This window comes from Sinocyclocheilus anshuiensis, unplaced genomic scaffold, assembly GCF_001515605.1.
Source record: "Sinocyclocheilus anshuiensis isolate Anshui unplaced genomic scaffold, SAMN03320099.WGS_v1.1 scaffold949, whole genome shotgun sequence".
Taxonomy (NCBI): Eukaryota; Metazoa; Chordata; class Actinopteri; order Cypriniformes; family Cyprinidae; genus Sinocyclocheilus; species Sinocyclocheilus anshuiensis.
The window spans coordinates 643,335-663,058 of NW_015554135.1; the positions used below are offsets into that span (position 1 = coordinate 643,335).

Genomic DNA, 19,724 nt, shown 5'->3' on the forward strand with positions numbered 1-19,724 from the left:
AGAGGCAACCACTGCATTTTAATCACGATCCAAACAAAGATGCTAAATACATGTTATTTAGATTGCAATTAGATTGTATCATTTCGAAATTTGAAGCAAAAACAGAATGGTTTTTAACAGAGCGGACGAGTTGAATGAGACGCAGATTCACTCTCTGCCAGCAGGTGGCGCTTAAAGCGTTTCCTTGGTTTCCACTGTAAACAAAGCAGCGCTGCACTTATGAACTTTAATATGCATTATACAGAGGCAAGATGAAAAGAAAAAAATACCATCTAAACTTTTCTAAAGACAGTAAGTTCCCCTCAGACATGCATTCATATAAACTCCTACCCCTAAATGAATCGCAATTTGTTTAGCATCTCAATCGATTTGAATTGTCACATATTTGAAACGATTTTCAACCAGCTCGCGGTTAATCGTTACATCCCTATTACTTACTACAAAATAGTCAGAAGTCAGAAGAACACGGACTGCAGGAAAGCAGGTTTGACGAATCAGTGGTCTAGCGTTTGCAAGTTAAGACTCCTAAAAAACATTTTAATTTTCCACTCAAGTCGAGGCAAGGGTGTGCTGTGCGATACAGCATCGTCTGCGATAATGTGGTAAGTGTTGTTGTAATGATGTGCGATCTGACATTATCAAGTAGGCTATATCACCAAATCACACACCGAGTCCACGCACGTGATTTATTAGTCTATTAAAACTCAAAATTCTAGGCATTCTAAATTATAGACAGCAAAAATGCTTCTGTGCTTATGCTTTTTATATGTATACAATTTAATATAGTTAACTTAATCTATATCACACAAAGAAGTATATCACACAAATTGCGATTCATTTAGGGGTAGGAGTTTATATGAATGCATGTCTGAGGGGAACTTACTGTCTTCCAGGCAAAAGAGCGTTAGAATGTGAATGTTTATCATGATATGGAAAAAGACTTTGTGAAAATGCTATTAGAAGTTAAGGTTGGATGTCTTTTTTCCTTGCCATTTTTGAATTGGCAGAAGAAAAATAGCCATGCCGGTATAACCGAGCACAGCTTAGGTAATACATCTTTCAAAATAATTTCACAAGAGCCAGGCGAATCTCAAAGCTGGAAATGTGCTTTATTTAGGGATGTCTATGCATGATATATCAGTAATGTATGTTTTACAAAAAAAATATATTATTCCAGTTTTTCTACCTCAAAATTTCATGTTTAATACTCTTACTTTGTTTCTTTGTAACTCTTTGTAACATTTACTAGCAACTTCTAGTAAATAATTGTTTCAACACCAATTTTTTTTCAATGTATAAATCTTAAAATCGTCCATTTATCTCTTATCAGCCAAACTGTAAAAATAATTAACAGCTTATCTGTATTATTCAGAACTTTAATATTGTGTGTCCTTAACATAATTGTCCACAACGTCATTATGTGCTTATGAATTTTTGAATTAAAGTGGCATTTTAAGATAAAGAACTACTAAAGATTGACTACAAATAATATCACATTTTAAACAGACTGAACTTCCATTTCTTACAGCCTTATTTTCACGCATCAAATTAAATGTGGCATCCAAGAGGAGATTGGAAAGAAATTGAGTATTCTGAACAGTCCAGGGAGATTTAAAAAAACACTTTAATGCAGTTTAGAAGCCTTTTAAACTTGAAATAATTTAATCGAATGCACCATCCATCTCCATAATCCAGAGTCCAGACCAGCTGCCCAGGGAGCTTTTAGTCATGGCAGACATTATGATTTAGCATCGATATAAAATATGGGATTTTGTCATAAACTATATACCACAATCAGATAAGCGGCCCAATTTAAGATCACATCGCTATTCTCATACAAGCCTACACATTTAATATGGATGGACGAGGATCGGCCATTAATATGTCTTTGTGCCTCATACATTAAGCAAGTCCACAGACCAAAAGTACTGCACCAAAAGAGAATCATAGACATGTTTATTATGCCACTTTGACGGATGCACTCTAACATCTAAATGCTGGTGCTTTTTAGTTTATTCCCCCATGTCTTCACTGAAACATGGCTAAACGACAATATCCTGGACTGCGCTATTCAGCTGCACGGACTCAGCTGCTACCGAGCGGACAGAGATACAGCACTGTCTGGTAAGACTCGCGGGGGTGGCTTGTGTGTGTACATCAACAAATGACAATAAAGCTCAACTTGACTTGACTTGACTTGACTTGATGTTTAGTTTATCATCTCATTATAGCGAATGTGTCTCCAGGCCCTTGGATGTAGGAAGCAGTTTGTCTCCTCAGTAAAACCCATCCAGCTTTCATCTCTGGAATTATCACTGCACTGTAGCCTGGCAGATGAGAGGTATTTGTTCTTGGGCTTGCGGATCGTAAACGTCTTGATGTGTATGTGTTTACATAATAATTCTGGCTTCCCCTTCAACTCTGCTTTACTCTAAGCTGTCATAAGTCAGACTGACACAGTCTCTCCTCATAGAGGAAAATCTGGAATTATTTGCCTCTGACAACGTGCTAATACTGTTGAACCAGATGACAGCAATGTGAAAACACAGTCGGCCCTGATGCGGAAAGGATATGTGAAGCACATGAGTTCGCGGACAAACGAATGCTCTCTGACACATTGTGAATCTAAGCATTTCTACTGTATGGTTTAATATATTTAAAATGACAGCTGGGGCTGATAGAAGAGCTGATGATTGATGGGGAGATGCTCAATCAGAGCTCAGAGAGCTGTCAGATATGAGAGACCATGCTCTTTTGTCACCAACAGACCAGACTTCCCAGGATGCAGTGATGTGCCATCATAGAGCCTTTCTGCTGCAGTCTATGAATAAGCCAAAGGCAGACAACATCACAGATCAGCCTCGCTCTGACATGTCACGAGAAGTGAAGCCATACTGGTTCAAAACACACTTGTAAGCACAAAGCATACAAAAATGTACATCAGAGCCAGAAATTAATTTTTTAAGGGCCAAATTTGCCCATTTTAAGGAGCATTTTTTTCATTATGAGCACATTTTTTCTCTCCAACACATAAAATGCAGAGCATGTCATCCATATATGTTAAATACATTCAAACTGAATAAATGAACTGAAGTAAATTCTCAGTCTAAACAGCTGTTAGCTACAGGTGAGGGAAGGTGGAAGATAATATTGAAATTCTGGCTGATATAATAAGCAATAATTATTTTCATGTTATGGCCGATAACCGACAAATGAGAGATATTACATTTCCATAATATTTTGTCTAAATGGTTAAGTAAATGTGAATTTATGCATCACCAAATTAAAATGTACAGAATGAAAAAAAAATTATATTTATCATGCATTTATTTAAAAAAGGTTTGAAAATGGTAATGGTAATCTAAATGTAAAAAATTTAATAAATAGGCATGCACAAATAAATATTAAATAGTGACCAATATATATTCTGTATCAACAGTTACAATAAAAAAAGTAGTTTTTTGATTGAATACAAACATGAATGCAAACATTATTTAGGTAAAAAAATCTTTACACTATGGCATGAGAGTTCAATGGGCCTGTAATCCTCAGTCCCATTTGTGCACACGTCAGTTTAGTTTGCGCTGACTAGCTGAGGGTTATGATGTCAGTGGGTTTTGATGGTCGATGGTAAATCCTCTTGACAAGCCAGGGTTGAGCAAAAGTCGACCTGATGGTCGGATGCTTGAAGAGCAGAAATCTGCACAGTAAGGAGCTAGGCACCACTGCGTGCAATCCTTCTAATATCATTGATTTCCCTGTCCTGCTTTCGCCACCATAAATTATTTTGCACACATACACACTGACTGCTGCGGTTGTTTATGAGTGATCGCCACACTAATTACTGTTCTCATGTAAACACAATACATCCACATCATTAGACCTCATTAAAGGACCATTAATTACGATTGCACTCCGGCCGTTGATAATACAATTTCAGAAGGTTAGCCAGGCCTTTTCAGCCTCACTCGAAAATGTTCCAATTATAAAGGGTTCATTAAAAACAGGAGTTTACTGGGGACTGACTTCACCCGTGACGGGTTCGGATGAACGGTAGTTTGAGAAAGCAGAACGGATCATTGAAATCTAAAGAGCCGGCATTCAGCAAACTCCAAATCAAGGAGGTAAACATAGCTGCAATAAGGTTGCCGAAATTTGATGTGGTGCAGAAACGTTTTCTTGCAATTACAGGTCGTCGTGCGCTGCCAAGCGAAAATACAAACATCTCTGGCCAGATGCATGTATGTAAATGCACCAAACAAACACCAATTTTCTTTTGATTGCCCTCTGCTCTTGCATTTTTCTACTGCATTACGAAGAAAAAAACCCAATACGGTTTGTTACGGTTCACTCAGTTGAACATACATGCCAAAATGTTTTCCAAATTTCATCCTGATGGAAAGCAAACACCACACATGAAATTTTATACAAATTATCCACCAGCACACACATGCACTATCCATCCATGCACTATCCAAGAGTTTAGGAAATCAGATCCATGCGTATAAAAACACAGCTGGTTTTCCAAATGGCGGATAAAGGCTGTTTACCTTTAGGAAGAGAGCGGGAACCTGCTGCAGCTTCAACCTGTGGAAGATGAACACATCGTACATGGCAGCCACGGCCAGCACGGTCACGCCCTGCTCCTTCCAAAGCATGCTACAGGAAGCACACGCCAAGGTGCCCAAGAACCACGTCCAGCTCCGTCCATGGGCACCGCTCATCCTCAGTGAGCAGTGGCGTAAGTAGCAACGCAGGGCCAGGAGGAAGAAGAGGGCGGCTCCTACATCAGCACGGCCCACGATGCCTGCCACAGCCTCGGTGTGGATGGGGTGAGCGGCAAAGAGAAGCCCGGCCAGCAGGCTCCAGCAACTCGACCCCAGCAGCAGGCTTGAGAGGCTAGAGAACAGGGCAGTCGTGGCGCAGTGTAGAACCACATTGACCAGGTGGAAACCCCAGGGATCTAAGCCGCCCAGGGCGTAGTTGAGTCTAAAGGAGAGCGTGCAGAGTGGGCGGTAGGACTTGTGGCTACCGCTGTGGGTGAGGAGTGTCCCCCAGAAGTCATCGTAGAAGATGTTGATCCAAGGCGTTTCAGGGAGAAGGTCCTGGTTGGTCTTGATAGCACGGCTGTGTGGAGAAAAAAAAATAGTTTAAGATTCAAACAGATTCAAATTTATAAAAGTCAATTAATTTACTATAGTGTGCACAAGGATATTGCTTTTAAGAGTGAAAGTTGGGTCAGTCCTCATACCACATCACTTGTTCTGTTAGTGTATGAGCTATGACAGACATTCATCACTTGCTGAAGTTTTAACACAGCAGTCTTGACAAAAGATCAGGAGAGGGCATGACTAAAACACACATCACAGACATGAGACCATATGTGAAAGTATAACTCTGCATGTAAACTGAACAATAACAAAATCTTTCAGCTTTGTCAAAGTCATTCAGTAAGGCAAGCGTCACTACTATTGATTTTCAAACCAGCTAATGCTAAGTATTAAACTTTGGAATGTAACTCTTCCTAGACCATTGCAGTCGCAGACATGAATGAATGGCAGGACTGAGTAATATTTAAGAGCCCAAAAATGTTTTTTAAATATACTGTTCCATTTAAAGGGATCATATGATGTTGCTAAAAATAACATTCAAAGAAACACTGAGAATGAGTCTTCACAACATGGCAGCGGCAGTGGCAGCAGCAATAAAGTTACGCCTTCTTTCTTTGCGTGAACATTTGGGCGGCGTTATGCAAATCTTCCCACATCGTGACGTAGACATGTGGGGGCATGTTTAAATGAGGCATTTTAGGAGGGCGTGGACCAGTCTTAACTTTTATAAAGAATGTCTCTTTGGGTTTGAGACTTTAATCTCTGCAACTTTAGGGATCTTATCTATTCACGAACAGCTTGTAACCCTCCAAAGAGAAAGGAAAACTTGAAATCGCATCATATGACCACTTTAATCAAACTCTTCCATGATATTCTGCTCAGGAATAAAAGTCAGTTAAAACAATAAATTTAACATTCCTCACACAAAGATGACCTTCTAGTTAAGCCTGTGAGGTTTGACTGGGACACAATAAGATAGAAAGAAAGATAAGGAGGAAATTGATTTTGACTTTCCTCAAAGTTTAGAAACTGCAGACATGTACCGCACCCTTGGCCAAAAACAAATAAAAGCTCAACAAAAAGACAGGGACCTCCATTTAGCCTTAAGCAAGCAAGAAGTGGTACCAAATGCCTGTCAATCACACCAACCCGACTATGCCAGAAACTGTCTATTGGCTATCCTGAAGAAACTGAGACGAAGAGAAAGAGAAAGCTAATGGAAATGCAAAATGCATAAGGACAGCCAATTTAGAAGAGAATGAGTGAGTGGAAGGATAAATGTGCAGTTTACTCCTTGGGAGAAGGCTTTGGGACTCTAAATATGTCTAAGGAAGGCCTTATAAAAGTGTAGAGTTGTTCAGGGAACAGGAGGAGGCAGGGCAGGATACGCTCTGGAGGCCATAGACACACACTGTGCCCATGTTGTCTGCCTGCGTCGCGCCGCCCAAGGCAAAAGCAAGGCAAGCAAACACCACAAACACGTGTAAACAAAGAAACTAGACAGTTACGTTATCCCATATGCAGTCATCTGTGCTAAAAACCATGTCATTCAAACCCAAGGCGGTGGTATCTTGCTGTGAAACAAACACCTCCTTCTACCTCCTGTGATCGTGAATGTATGCCTTAGCACAAGAAGATGGTGCCGAACCGTAGAGCGTAATTAGTCTCCTTAGAGAGTGCAAGCAAGCAATGACATAAGCTGTAATTAAAACAAGCAAGGGGAAATACGTGACAAGTGCGATAACGCACCATCAGTGCAACAGAATAATCAGTCTTCACAGTAATGGCGCCAAGAACGTGCAATTAACACAGAATGGAGACAAAAGGTTTAATGGAAACATGTTTACAAGAGAAAGATATAATGCAAAAAGAGCAATGGATCCCTGGCTGTAGAGTGAGCCAAAGTCTTTGATCATTTGCTACTTGCTAGCACACTTGCACAGTTGCCAGCCAGCATCGAACGCCTGTCTACCAGTCGCCCATGAGAACAGATGGAACTGGGGAAAGTGAGGAGATGTTACAAAAGACGAAACTGCCAAAAAAGAACTGGTTCAAGGACATGCTTCAACTTCTTGTTTGTCTTGGGGGAAATTTTCAACAAGACGTGATGAAATTGCAGCCATTGCCTTGTAAGAGTCCACAAGAAAAACAGATGCTCTGAGAACTACATTTCTCAGTGAGATAAAGCTCTCCGTCATCGGACACATTTCAATTCCCTGCCTTGACTTTGAATCACTCACTTTCTTGGCAGAATTTCGTGATTTTTTTCCTTTCAAGCATACCTTCTTTATTTTTTCCAAGCCATTCATCAAATTAGATCTTCATCCTTCCGAACAAAAGTATAACACGAGAGCCATTGTGGCTCAATTACACCTCTGATTCATTTGGAAGGGGTTGCCAATTTACTGGATATTTTGGTGAACCAAAGAAAACAAACACCATTGCCTGAAGACTCGACACCCAACAGCCCAGACACGACAACAGACTCTGTGCCAGGCTCGGCAGGCAGGGGCTTCCGAGATCGGCTTTCACGTGAAGTGTGAATCAAAAAGGAACACTTGGAGCTCTGGTGGAGGATTGTAAATGAATCTCAGGAACAGTGGAAGCTCTCGGATTGCATGACGAGTACATGAATTCTTGAGCCAATGCCTGATTTGGCTTGACAGCACCCCGAGGAAGTCGGACTCCCTAGAATGATTCTAATTGGTGTTAGTGAGACAAATAATGTGAAAGCTAATCTCTGGCATGGGCTGATCGTTCTTACCAATAAAGGAAGTAGAGAGGGACAGAACCTAGAGTCCAGCAGAAGCTTTTTTACATGCAAGAGTGCATTCTTACTCTTGACAGCTCTCAGGGGACCCACGGTATCACGCGATCCCAAAACTGGCCACTTTGCTTCATCTAGAGTCCAATCAGCATGCTGGGGATACTGTGACCACATCTGTCAAAGCATGTTTGCTTATCGCTCTATCCCTGCTGTGACTGGCACGATGTTACGTTTTGCCCGACCCCAGCTCTAATGAGAAGTGAAATCCAAAATAAGTCCTTTGTAATCTAGAGCCCAGATCCCCCAGACTGGGAGCAAGATTTAGCTCTGCGGCCATGAGAGGAGCTTAAATGCTGCGGTGTCAATAGCAGGCTGTGACCTCAATGTTTTTGGACAAGTACAGCTTTGCTACATCCAAAACAAAGGCTTATAATTCGAACCAAAAGCAAAACAAACCATGCAAAGAGTCTGGTCTCTGGAATCAAAAGCAACAAGTGACCTACTACGGAATGACCATATTCCATGGATTGCCTTACTTTCTTTACGAACTGGATGGATACTTAGTCTCGACGCATGATTAGCTTAGCACACAGAGTAATTCTCTCTGCCAAAATGCATGAATGTCAGCTGGTGTTCGTATAATGCAAGTACATCAAGGGTCTATACGTTATAATGAAACAAACATAGCTCCCTTGAAATCCAGATATTCTTCTGAAAGTTTGAGACAATGCACAATTGTTTTCTATTTGTGCCAGCAAGTGAAAAGAGGGGGGAAAAGAGCACAGGCATTAGGGAGATGTGTTTTTCGGTCTGCCAAGTATGTGTCATCACCCGGCTACAGTGTCTGAAAGGGCCGCAGTCATATTTTGAGAGTGCCTACAGAGAGGCTGTCCGGTCTGTCCACTCTGCTCTCCTGCCTGGGCTTTTGTCTATGGTTTCTTCCCATGAGAGTGCCTGCAGGTCAATAACAGAATACCATCCCCTTATGTGGTGCTTATGCCAGAAGAGCTCTCAGGGACAACAGCCTTGTTCTATTGTGCAGTTTCATGAAGAAAAGCTGCATGGGCTATAAAAGAGGAAAATCAATTAATTTGCCGGAATAAAGGACTGAACTGTTGAGGAAACTCCTTCCATGCTGAGCAGCTCACACAAAGTACATGTGTCTTTCATTCTTTCAGTTCTTCTTTAATTCATTCACTCTCTCTTTCTATCAGTTGTTCATTTGTTCCTTCAATCTTTCATTCAATCTTTCTTTCTTTCTTTCATTTAATCTGTAATTTTTTTTCCTTCAGTAATTCTAACCTTCAATCTTTCATTCTGCTGGTCATTCTTTCATACTTTTTTATTAATTCTAGGGGTAATTATTTCATACTATGTCATTAGTTCATTCGTTAATTCATTCATTCTTTTGCATTCATTCATTCTTCTCCATTCATGCATTATTTTGTTTGCGTTCATTGATTTGCATTCATTCATTCTGCATTCATGCATTATTTTGTTTGCGTTCATTCATTTGCATTCATACATTCTTTTGCATTAATTCATTCATTCATTTGCATTCGTTCATTCCACATTCATGCATTATTTTGTTTGTGTTCATTCTTTAGCATTCATTCATTCATTTGCATTTGCATTTATTAATTAATTCTTCCGCATTCATGCATTCTTTTGCATTTATGCATTATTTTGCATTCATGCATTCTTTCACATTCATTCATTCTTTTGCATTTATGCATTCATTCATTCTTTTGCATTTTCTCATTCATTTATAGGATATGGTACAATGATTATACCATGGTTTTTATATTGATTTAACCTTGTACCATGTAAATACTATAATATAATCATTATGTACATTTATATATATCAAAACGCCTTGGTGTTTCTTTCTGATACAATCACTGCACCATGGTACTGCCACAGGATTTTCTAAAAGAGTAAATCACAAGGCACAGGTTTTCCAGTAAAACCATCAAATCTTCAATATCAACAAACACCTAACTGCATATTATTAAATAAATTATTATTAGTCATATTAGTAAAATAAATTAAAGAAAGAGGAGGCTGTGGCTCGACACGTAAGCTCAATGGGAACCTGAAATAATGTTTGTGTATTACCAAGATGTCACTGCTGGCTACCACATTTGCTATTGCAGTAATTTCTTCCTATATTTCCTCTAATGAAGAGCATTAGGTCATGCTGTGAATCATGTCAAAAGGTCTTACCGCATCACAGCTTAAATAAAAGATCTATTTGCATAAATAAATAATTTACACATGGCAGATTATAGAGGTGCAAAGAGGTTTCAAAAGGCTAATCTTATTAATGCCGGCATTACAAGTCAATTCATACACCTGGAAAGAAAAATAAACTATTGACATTTCAAAGTCACAAAATGTGTTTTTTTGTCCCCAATTTACACTAAAGAAATGTCAAAGAATGAGTGAGGTACAAAGAGATCTCTTAAGATATTAACTAATAGATTTGACACTTTGAACAGTTCCTTGTTAAACAGCACAAAATCGATACCATGGTAAACTAAGTCAATGCATTTCAATATGTCAGTCTGGCAAGTTAGTCAAAATGTCAGCTGGTGTATTACTGAATTAGGGTCAGACAGAGTAAGACTAAAGGCTTTCAGTTGGTGGGCTTCAACAAACAGTGAAGCAGACACACACTGAAAGGGTCGGGGGCTCTGCAGTCGGAACAAACTATCTCGGGCCACCATGAAATCAACATGGTCATGGCTGGACATTGTTGCTCTAAATGCCACAATAGCCACATTATCTAGTTTGAAACCATGTCAAAGCAAAAGGAGAATGGGTGTGGACTTTTCTCATGTTTTGGTCGTTTCTAAAACAGTATTATACAGTATAAACATTCAAGCACGATTCGATTTATGGCACTTTCCACAAACTCTCATCTTTGAACCTTTTCCACAAAATAATATGCACACATCAGCATCCATTTTAACTTTTTTACCGGCATGAATTAATCAATTGTCCACTAATGGCTAATCAATGAAAGTGCTAGGGCTGCACGATAAATCGCATGCGATATTTAATGTGCATCTTGTCAGAAAGGCCGTTCTGTGTGGTTTTGCGCAGCTTGCCTGTGAACAACGGCTCTGTGTAGTTAATGCTGCTCAATGTGAAAGCACGCAGGTGATGGAGATTTACCGCTGATTACAGAACCGGATTTACTCATAAGATGCGCGTTAAATATCGCATGCGATTTATCGTGCAGCCCTAGAAAGCGCCATTTCCATTTAGGTTTTATTGACAAAAAGAAAGAAAAAAAGCCCACTCAGCACATTGACTACTAAATTAGCATGGTGAAAAAGCGACCACCACTTTTAATTATATCATGCCACCCCTCTTGGGATAAACAGCTTTTACAGGACTTACTATTAGGGCAATTGCTTTACTATGAGGCAACTGAACTCTAGTAACTAGATAATAGCAATAACCAATTAGATATGCATATCCTCAAGGAAATACCGGTACATGCAAGACAACAAAAAGAACACTGTTTTAGCTGAAAAACAAATGTGTAATGGTGAAATTACCTAAAAGTGATTTAAGATGAATTAAAGAAAATACAGAAGGAGATGAAAAAGGAGGATGAGGAAGTGAAGGAGAAGAACAAGAAGCAGAAAAAAACAGGAGGAAAAGAAAGAAAAGGAGGAGGAGAAGATTGAGGGACAAGGACAAGTAAATGAAGTGAAAGAAACAGAAGTAAGAAGACAGAGAACTATTTACAAAGCATGGGCGGCTTTGGCCAAAAGCGATCAGAAAACATAAGTTACACCCTACACATCTGTCCTGTAACACTTTCATGGATTGTAACAGACTTTAAAAAAAGGACTGTAGGAAAAGGCCCTTTTCATCCCAAAAGAAATGTCTGGCCTCTAGGGAAAAAAGCATTTTAGAGTTTATCACAAGAAGGTGTGGGAGCCACTGAAAGGACATGCCTGAGACAAACTTGCATTTTAGATCCTCAGAAATCAGAGGGCATATCAAGTCAAGTCAAGTCTGCTTTATTGTCAATTCTTCCACATGTACAGCACATACACACAGAGAATTGAAATTGCGTTACTCTCAGACCCTTGGTGCATACAGATAACACTAACAGTAGAACATAAATACAGATAGATACAGATTTAAATATAAAATACAACTATACAATTATACAAATAAGGTAAAATGTAAAGAAATATATAAAGCAGCACAAGGCGCATGGCAGATAGAGTGCAAACCAGTGAAGTAAACAACAGTGCAGATATAATGATTGTAGTGCAAAAGAGTTTTGTGCCTCAAAGCGAGCGAAGAAGACGTTCAGCTCGTTCAGCTAGGACAGACTGCTTCCTCGCAGCACAAATATACCAGGACGCTCTACCGTCTCGTTTCCCCCGTCTTTTATTTCCATGCAAACACAATCTGTCAAAAGGAACATCTCTGATTTTTGGCAAAACGGTGGGTATGTCACAGTCTTCAGCGGGTGTGCCCAGGAGGGCCACCAGATGACTGTGTTCTGGGAGCACATGGCTTGTGTTGTGTTTGTCTGTTGCCATGTGCTCTCTCCTGTCTATTGTCTGGCCCCTCCCATCTTGTTACCTCGTTATTGTTTAAGTTGCTCCACCTGTGTCTCCCTCGTTAGCCTCCTCGTTTGGTTCCTATTTATTCTCCTGGTGTCTGTCATCCTGTGCTGATCAGTCATTTCTCATTGTGTGTGTTATATGTCTGCATGGAGTGCAGTTTTGAGCCTGCTTGTCTGCTTTTCCCCTTCGGGGTGGTTTGAGTTTGCTTTTGTTTCAGTTTATTATTAAAATAAATAACCATTCCTCCTGCACTTGAGTCCTCGCTTCCTCTATCCTCACGCACCGTGACAGAACGGATCAGCCAACATGGGGACTCAGCGGAGAATGGGCTCACACCAACTACCGGTCTCCGTTCTCTCCAGCCCCCTCTACCAGCGGATGCTCCAGCTGGAGACCTTGAGCTCCCTCCGTCAACGAGGGACTGAGCTGAGGGAGTTTGCAATGGAGTTCAGGAATGTGGCAGAGGGGCTGGGCTACAATGACTCAGCGCTTAAGGACTTGTTCAATTATGCCCTTGATGAGCCCATTAGCCCCTGGAGCATGTTAGGATGCAATCATGTATCTTTTGAGGGGTTTGTGGAGTTCTTGGCACGTTCCCCAGCTAAGGGGGCTGCAGCGCCCCCCGTGGTGGCCGACAAGGCTGCAGCGCCTCCGGGTGGTGGCCGAAGAGGTTGCAGCGCCCCCGGAGGCGGCAGACGAAGCTGCGGTCCCACCCTCTCGGAAACGGAGGATGGGGAAGAGGAATGGGTCCGCCTCGCCACCCCTAGAGGTGGCCGAAGAGGCTGCAGCGCCCCCGAAGGTGGCCGACGAAGCTGCAGCGCCCCCAGAGGTGGCCGATGAGGCTGCAGCGCCCCCAGCAGTGCCTGATGAGGTTGCAGTGCTCGCAGTGGTGGCCGAAGAGGTTGCTGCGCGCCGACAAGGTTGCAGCTCCCCCAGAGACGGCCGATGAGGCTGCAGCGCTCCCGGTGGTGGCCGAAGAGGTTGCAGCGCCCCCGGAGGCGGCAGACGAAGCGGCAGTGCCACCCTCTCGGAAACGGAGGAGGAGGAGGAAGGCGGCTTCTTCCGTCCTTCAAGGCCGGGAGACCTTCCTAGAGCCTGGTGCCCTGCCGGCGCCACCCAAGCTCCTTGCCCTGCCGGCGCCGCCCAAGTTCCTTGCCCTGTCGGCGCAGGCTCTGCTCTTGCTGCCGGCCCCGCCCTGGCCTCCTGCCCTGCCGGCCCCGCCCTGGCACCCTGGTTTACCTCTATCCCCAGGGCCTCTTCCACTACACGGGCCTGGCCCACCATCCCTCCCCCTGATCCACCTCCGTTCCGCCTCCCTCCGGGATTGCTCTTGGTGGAGCGTCTGGAATCCGCTCCTTAAGGGGGGGGGTTCTGTCACAGTCTTCAGCGGGTGTGCCCAGGAGGGCCACCAGATGACTGTGTTCTGGGAGCACATGGCTTGTGTTGTGTTTGTCTGTTGCCATGTGCTCTCTCCTGTCTATTGTCTGGCCCCTCCCATCTTGTTACCTCGTTATTGTTTAAGTTGCTCCACCTGTGTCTCCCTCGTTAGCCTCCTCGTTTGGTTCCTATTTATTCTCCTGGTGTCTGTCATCCTGTGCTGATCCGTCATTTCTCATTGTGTGTGTGTTATGTCTGCATGGAGTGCAGTTTTGAGCCTGCTTGTCTGTTTTTCCCCTTCGGGGTGGTTTGAGTTTGCTTTTGTTTCAGTTTATTATTAAAATAAATAACCATTCCTCCTGCACTTGAGTCCTCGCTTCCTCTATCCTCACGCACCGTGACAGGGTATTTGAAAATGTTCAATTAAAATAAATAGGAAAAAGCTGTTTTGAGACTGCTAGAAATGTGACTTCAGCCTCACATGGTAAATGTTTAATTAATTAATTAACAAGAACCAAAACAGACAAAAAAAAAAGCTGAATTTCTGCCAGAGTTTGTGCAAGATCAAGATCTTCAGAAATGCAATCCATATATACACATTTATATAATAAAATCGTACATAAACTACCGTTCAAAAGTTTGGGAGATTTTTTAAATGTTTTTTAAAGTCTCTTATGCTCACCAAGGCTGTATTTATTTGATCAAAAATACAGTAAAAACAGCAATATTATGAAATACTATAAACTTAATATAAACTACCTTTTTTAAGTTTTGATATACATTTAAAATTTAATTTACTCCTGTGATGGTAAAGCTGCATTTTCAGCAGTCATTTCTCCAGCCTTCAGTGTCACATAATACTTTATAATTCATTCTTATAGGCTGATCTGGTGCTCAAGAAACATTTCATATTATTATCAATTTAATGGGTCATTACTAAAAGTGTACACACACACAAATACACACACAAAAGATGTTCAGATGTGTGCTTCGTACTGTATCAGGTCAAATCTTTGGAGCTCAGTTAATTTCGTGTGGATCATAAAGTGGCACGTGCGTCAGCCAGTCAGTGCTTCATACTGCAAACTAAGCTGCCTGTTTGGCATCACTGTTGACACATGATACATCTTGCATAAAGGTTACAAATGTGCTGAACAGGGATTTTCTGAATAGCCATCAAATAGATTGTTATAACAAATGTTATGGTTAGGTTGAACTACATATCACACATATTGCCGACCTGCAACGGGAAAGAAGAGTGTGGCGTTCACAACCTAAACTGATGCTACTGTAAGTACTAATTCCCGGCTGAAAACTGGGAGCCAGTTGCATGAACATAGCCACTATGTTAAGACTGTGTTAACTACATGACTACATTTTTAAGACTAGTCTAAGCAGTTTATGCAACTGGCCCCTGGAATTTTAAGGTTTGTTGCAACTGGTACCAAGTTCTTAAACCGTAGAAAATACAAAAGTTCCCACTCTGCAGGTTAACACTGGATCACCCATAATAACCAGTGTTATGAAAACTTCTTTCAAAAAGTAATTTGCCAGGCTACTCACCATTTCATACAGTTAGACTCCAGTCAAGCCACTCTTATGACGATGTAGGTAGCTATTAATTAACATAGCACAGGCAAAGAAACCACTAAATGGATCAATATTTTTTTTTCCAATTAATATTATTTATAGGGCAATAATTATGTCAATAATTAAAAATAGTTTAATTTGTAATTTTAATAGTACAATTTTGTCACATTTAACTAATTCAGTTTCAAGAACACTAAATAAATTACCATTATGCAATTTTTAAGATTCACAATTTGTGTAATAGTATATTATATTAGAAACAGTAATCTATATTTGTCAAATAATAATAATAATAATAATAACAAGTGCATAAATAGGTGGCATAAACAAAACCAAACAAAAATACTTGCTACACTGCCACGGTTTTGAAAACAAATATACTACTGTTCACTGCTACTATTTTAGTTACTAGCCAACAATGATAACAAACAAATTCCTCAGGATAAGCTTTGTCAAATGCTACTTAGCTGCTACAATGGATACAAAATTACATCCATCCAATATCAATTAGCCTATTCTGCCAAACGTGTCATGCTCTGTGAATCCTTTGGTAAATGAAAGAGGCTTTGTTTTATCCAGAGTTTGACCCAGGTCTGAATACTCAGCCCACTCTCTGGCCACAGTACACAGGCCTCTCAACAGGAGGCTGTTTGTCACGGCTCGAGTCCCTCTGGCCGGAGTGTAATAAATTAGCTGGACTTTGTTCCTGCATGTTTGTGGAGCTTCTTTGTCTTCTCATGGAGAGAAAGAGAGAGAGAGAGTGGGCGACCTGCTTGTGGTGTTTGTGCGCAAGGTCCATCCTGAACACTGATGGGATGGTTTATCACTTGAACGGCTCTTGTTGACACACAGGAGCACGTGGGTAGGGAAATGAGGAGAATGACATCGGATGGATGAGAACCAGCTGAAGGAATGCAGAGGGGAACATGTGGTAAGGGGATGGGAATGTAAACCCGAGGAGATTCACACAAAAAACTCTTCAGATGGGAGCAAATACACTGCGCCCACTGAGCAGGCTTTTCTTTTCCCTTTTCTTCCTAATAATTTTTTTTTTCCCCACATTTTTGGACCGGTGCACCAGCGACATTCTCAGTGTTGCCTTGTCAGCAGGGTGTCTTGGCTTTCCGGCGAGTTATGTGCAATAGTCTGGCAAATGTCAGAAATTTTCAAAAAGAACATCTGCATTGTAGACAAACATCATCAGAAATACTTGGAATGGAATGAAATGAAATTAATTTAGCTGAGTGTCTTTTGCATCTTAACTTGGCTTTGCTTCTGTCACTGGAGCACACAGATTCCTGGTCTCCGGACACGTGGCGGATGTTCTGCAGTTGCGGGCTGGAATGCCTGCTTGCATGCGACGCAGTCCTTCTTTTATGAGGCATACCAGCAAACGGCCCGCGCCAGGCCATGGCACGCTATTGGTTTAGCCAAGACTTACTACAGTTAAGAGCACAGCATAATGCCCGTGAATGCCAGCAGCTCAACCAACCAAATCTGAGCATCTTCAGTAAAATATTGGCAGCCAAAAACACATAGCCACCCACACACAGCTCCCACTGCCTTCAGACCATAATAAAGTTTTTTTTCCTGCTGCATATAGCTATTCCAGGTCTTCTCCTCTATCTTGACCCCAAAAGCCTTTGTTAATCATAAGTCTGATGTGCTGGAAGTGATACTGATTACTTCAGCCTTTCAGAAGACACCAGGTAATCTATTGACTAGAGGCCATGATAGCAAATCAATCTAGAGGAGGCAGAAAGACCTCCAGGGTGATCTCTGATGTGCATGATTTATTCTTCATTTTTTTCCTCCTCAAGAATGAATGGTGTTTTACAAATTTTTGGAAAATTGGTAGTCCATACATGAAAGAAAAGTTACAATAAATAAATTAAATACACAACATAAACTTTTACTGTTTATTCAATTTGGCACGACAACTCTTGACAAGGTTTTTGAGTTAATTTCAATGCATGCAACTGACTTTAAAAGGTAAAATTAAGTTTACCTAATACATTTGTGTAAAAAATAAAAAAAAAAATTAAAATAATAATAATACAATTTATTTTAAGCTGTATGCCAGAAAATAGTGCCATAGTCAATGTTAAACCAATTCTAAAATGGGACAAAATTACAATGGTAAAAAGTCTAGTATGCAAAATATGCCAAATTCATAAAAAAAAAAAAGAATTATCTTTTTTTTGAAGGCTTAATTTAATTGCTAAACATTTTTTTTTTACTTTTTATTTAATTACTGTAATCTAATTACATTTTGTATTTTCCAAATGTAAAACGAAATAATGGGCCAATAAAAAGTTGTAAATCAAGATTATTGGAGTATGTTTACAAGATCTTTTTCCAAAATCTTTCATCCTCTTCTATTATTTTGTCATGAATAATCTTCATAATTACAATGCAAAATCCTCCAAAACTCTCTCTATTCCACAACAATTCCCTTTGTTAATGAGCTCACTGGAGCACAAAGCACACTTCCATGTGTGATTCCACATGTTCCACATTAATTATAGAAAATCACAGAGGATCGTTCATGGTGGTGCACAGTGTGATCTCATTAGACACAATCACACTGTTATCACAGATGCCTCTCGTTCAAGCGCACACACTATTAGCTGCACATTAGGGGGCTTGCTCATAATTGAAGGTACATATGTTGACTGTCCCGTGCGTGTGTCCTGTGAGTGAAATCACAGATGACCCCCAACAGCACATACATGATGAGACCTTGACTTTGACCCTGCCCCCTTTCCTGCGGCGGAACACATCGTCCTTTCAGTATGTCCAACTCATAGTTTGTAGTCACGTGACTGGCTCGAAGACCTGGTGGGCAAAACATCCATAGAACTGCAGAAGAAGCCTGTCAATTTTCTATCTGTTCCAATCCAAAAATATTTAGATCACCTCTCAAAACAATAAAACAAAGATATGTGAACAAAATGCAAGTTTTGGCTATTAGCAATCCATATAAATCACCCGCCACAATATTTCAATTACTAAAAACAGTGGGACATTGTAAAACTTTTAACGGGAAAACACTTAAAGTGCCTTTAAAACAGTGATATTAAAGATCAAATTCAGTACACACCTTATTGAGGATCCGTGCTTTATACAGGAAAGAAAATGAGACCGGAATATGAATTCAAAGCGCTAAATGATTAAATGTTTTCTTTATAATGGTTTTCTATAGGAAAACATTTAACATTAAACTTTGCGCATTGCGTTTATATTCTGGGTTCATCTGCTTGCCTGTACAAAGTATGCATCATCAATAAGGTTTATACTGAATTTGGCCTTTAAATATCCCTGTCTTACTACATTATTACTTAATGCAAACCTCATAAAAATGGTGGGCGTTCCTGTAAGGGTGTGACATCACGTGAAAATTATGAATAATTAATTCTGTGCAAAACATAAGACACGACAGCTATGTTCCAAAACTTAGTTAGCTGCCTCTTAGTGAGCTGCCTTCACTGGCTGCAGCAAAAAGCCTTGATGAATTCAATAGGATTTGATGATAGCATGTTGCTAAGATAAGCATTAAAAAAAAACAGTACACACTAGGGCTGCACGATAAATCGAAATGGAATCGAGATCGCGATTAGACAGAAGCTGCGATTGTCATGCGTATCTTTCAGTGAAGCATGGTTCTGTGATCAGCAGTAAATCTCCATCCAAAGGCCAGAGGGCGCTCTCGCACTGAAACTCCAAATACGCCTCGCAGAAGAAACCCAGAAAATGTCTATCGCTGCAGCTGAATAAACAGAAGATTCAACTGCTTTCACTGATTCAACGTGACTAATAAACACACGACTACGGTTTATCTGAGTTCTTATTATTATAATTTTCATTAAAATAAAGTATATTTATAATGCAATGCCTTTATCACTGCTTAAATACTATAAAATATGTTGCGTGCCTTATTCTGTTAAAGAAGCCACATCATCTCACAGAAGGACTTATTTCAAACACTCGACTGACGTTATGAAGTGAGTTTGGAGTAAAAACATGTTATTAAATGTGGTATTTTCACATGCTTTCAGATGGAGCAGCATTTACTTCACAGAGCCGTAGTTCACTGAGAAGCTATGCAAACAGCTGTCATTATCGCGAACGATTTCTTCGATTTCAGAATCGCGCAATAAAATCGTCTGCGATTTTATTTTAAAAAATGTAAAAAAAAAACGTTTGCGTACCTTGTCAGTGAACTACGGCTATGTGTATTAAATTCTGCTCCATCTGAAAGCATGTGATGATGATTTC

The 19,724-nt window shown here is 40.5% G+C and overlaps 1 protein-coding gene across 1 annotated transcript in view; it reads right to left on the reverse strand.

Moving 5' to 3' along the window:
• Positions 1 to 19,724, reverse strand: part of LOC107670376 (transmembrane and TPR repeat-containing protein 2-like) — a 102,337-nt gene that overhangs the window by 44,963 nt on the left and 37,650 nt on the right. The window contains exon 2 of the mRNA XM_016462955.1: positions 4,551 to 5,127. Within this exon, the coding sequence (XP_016318441.1) occupies positions 4,551 to 5,127 (577 nt within the window). The remainder of the gene's footprint in view (positions 1 to 4,550; positions 5,128 to 19,724) is intronic.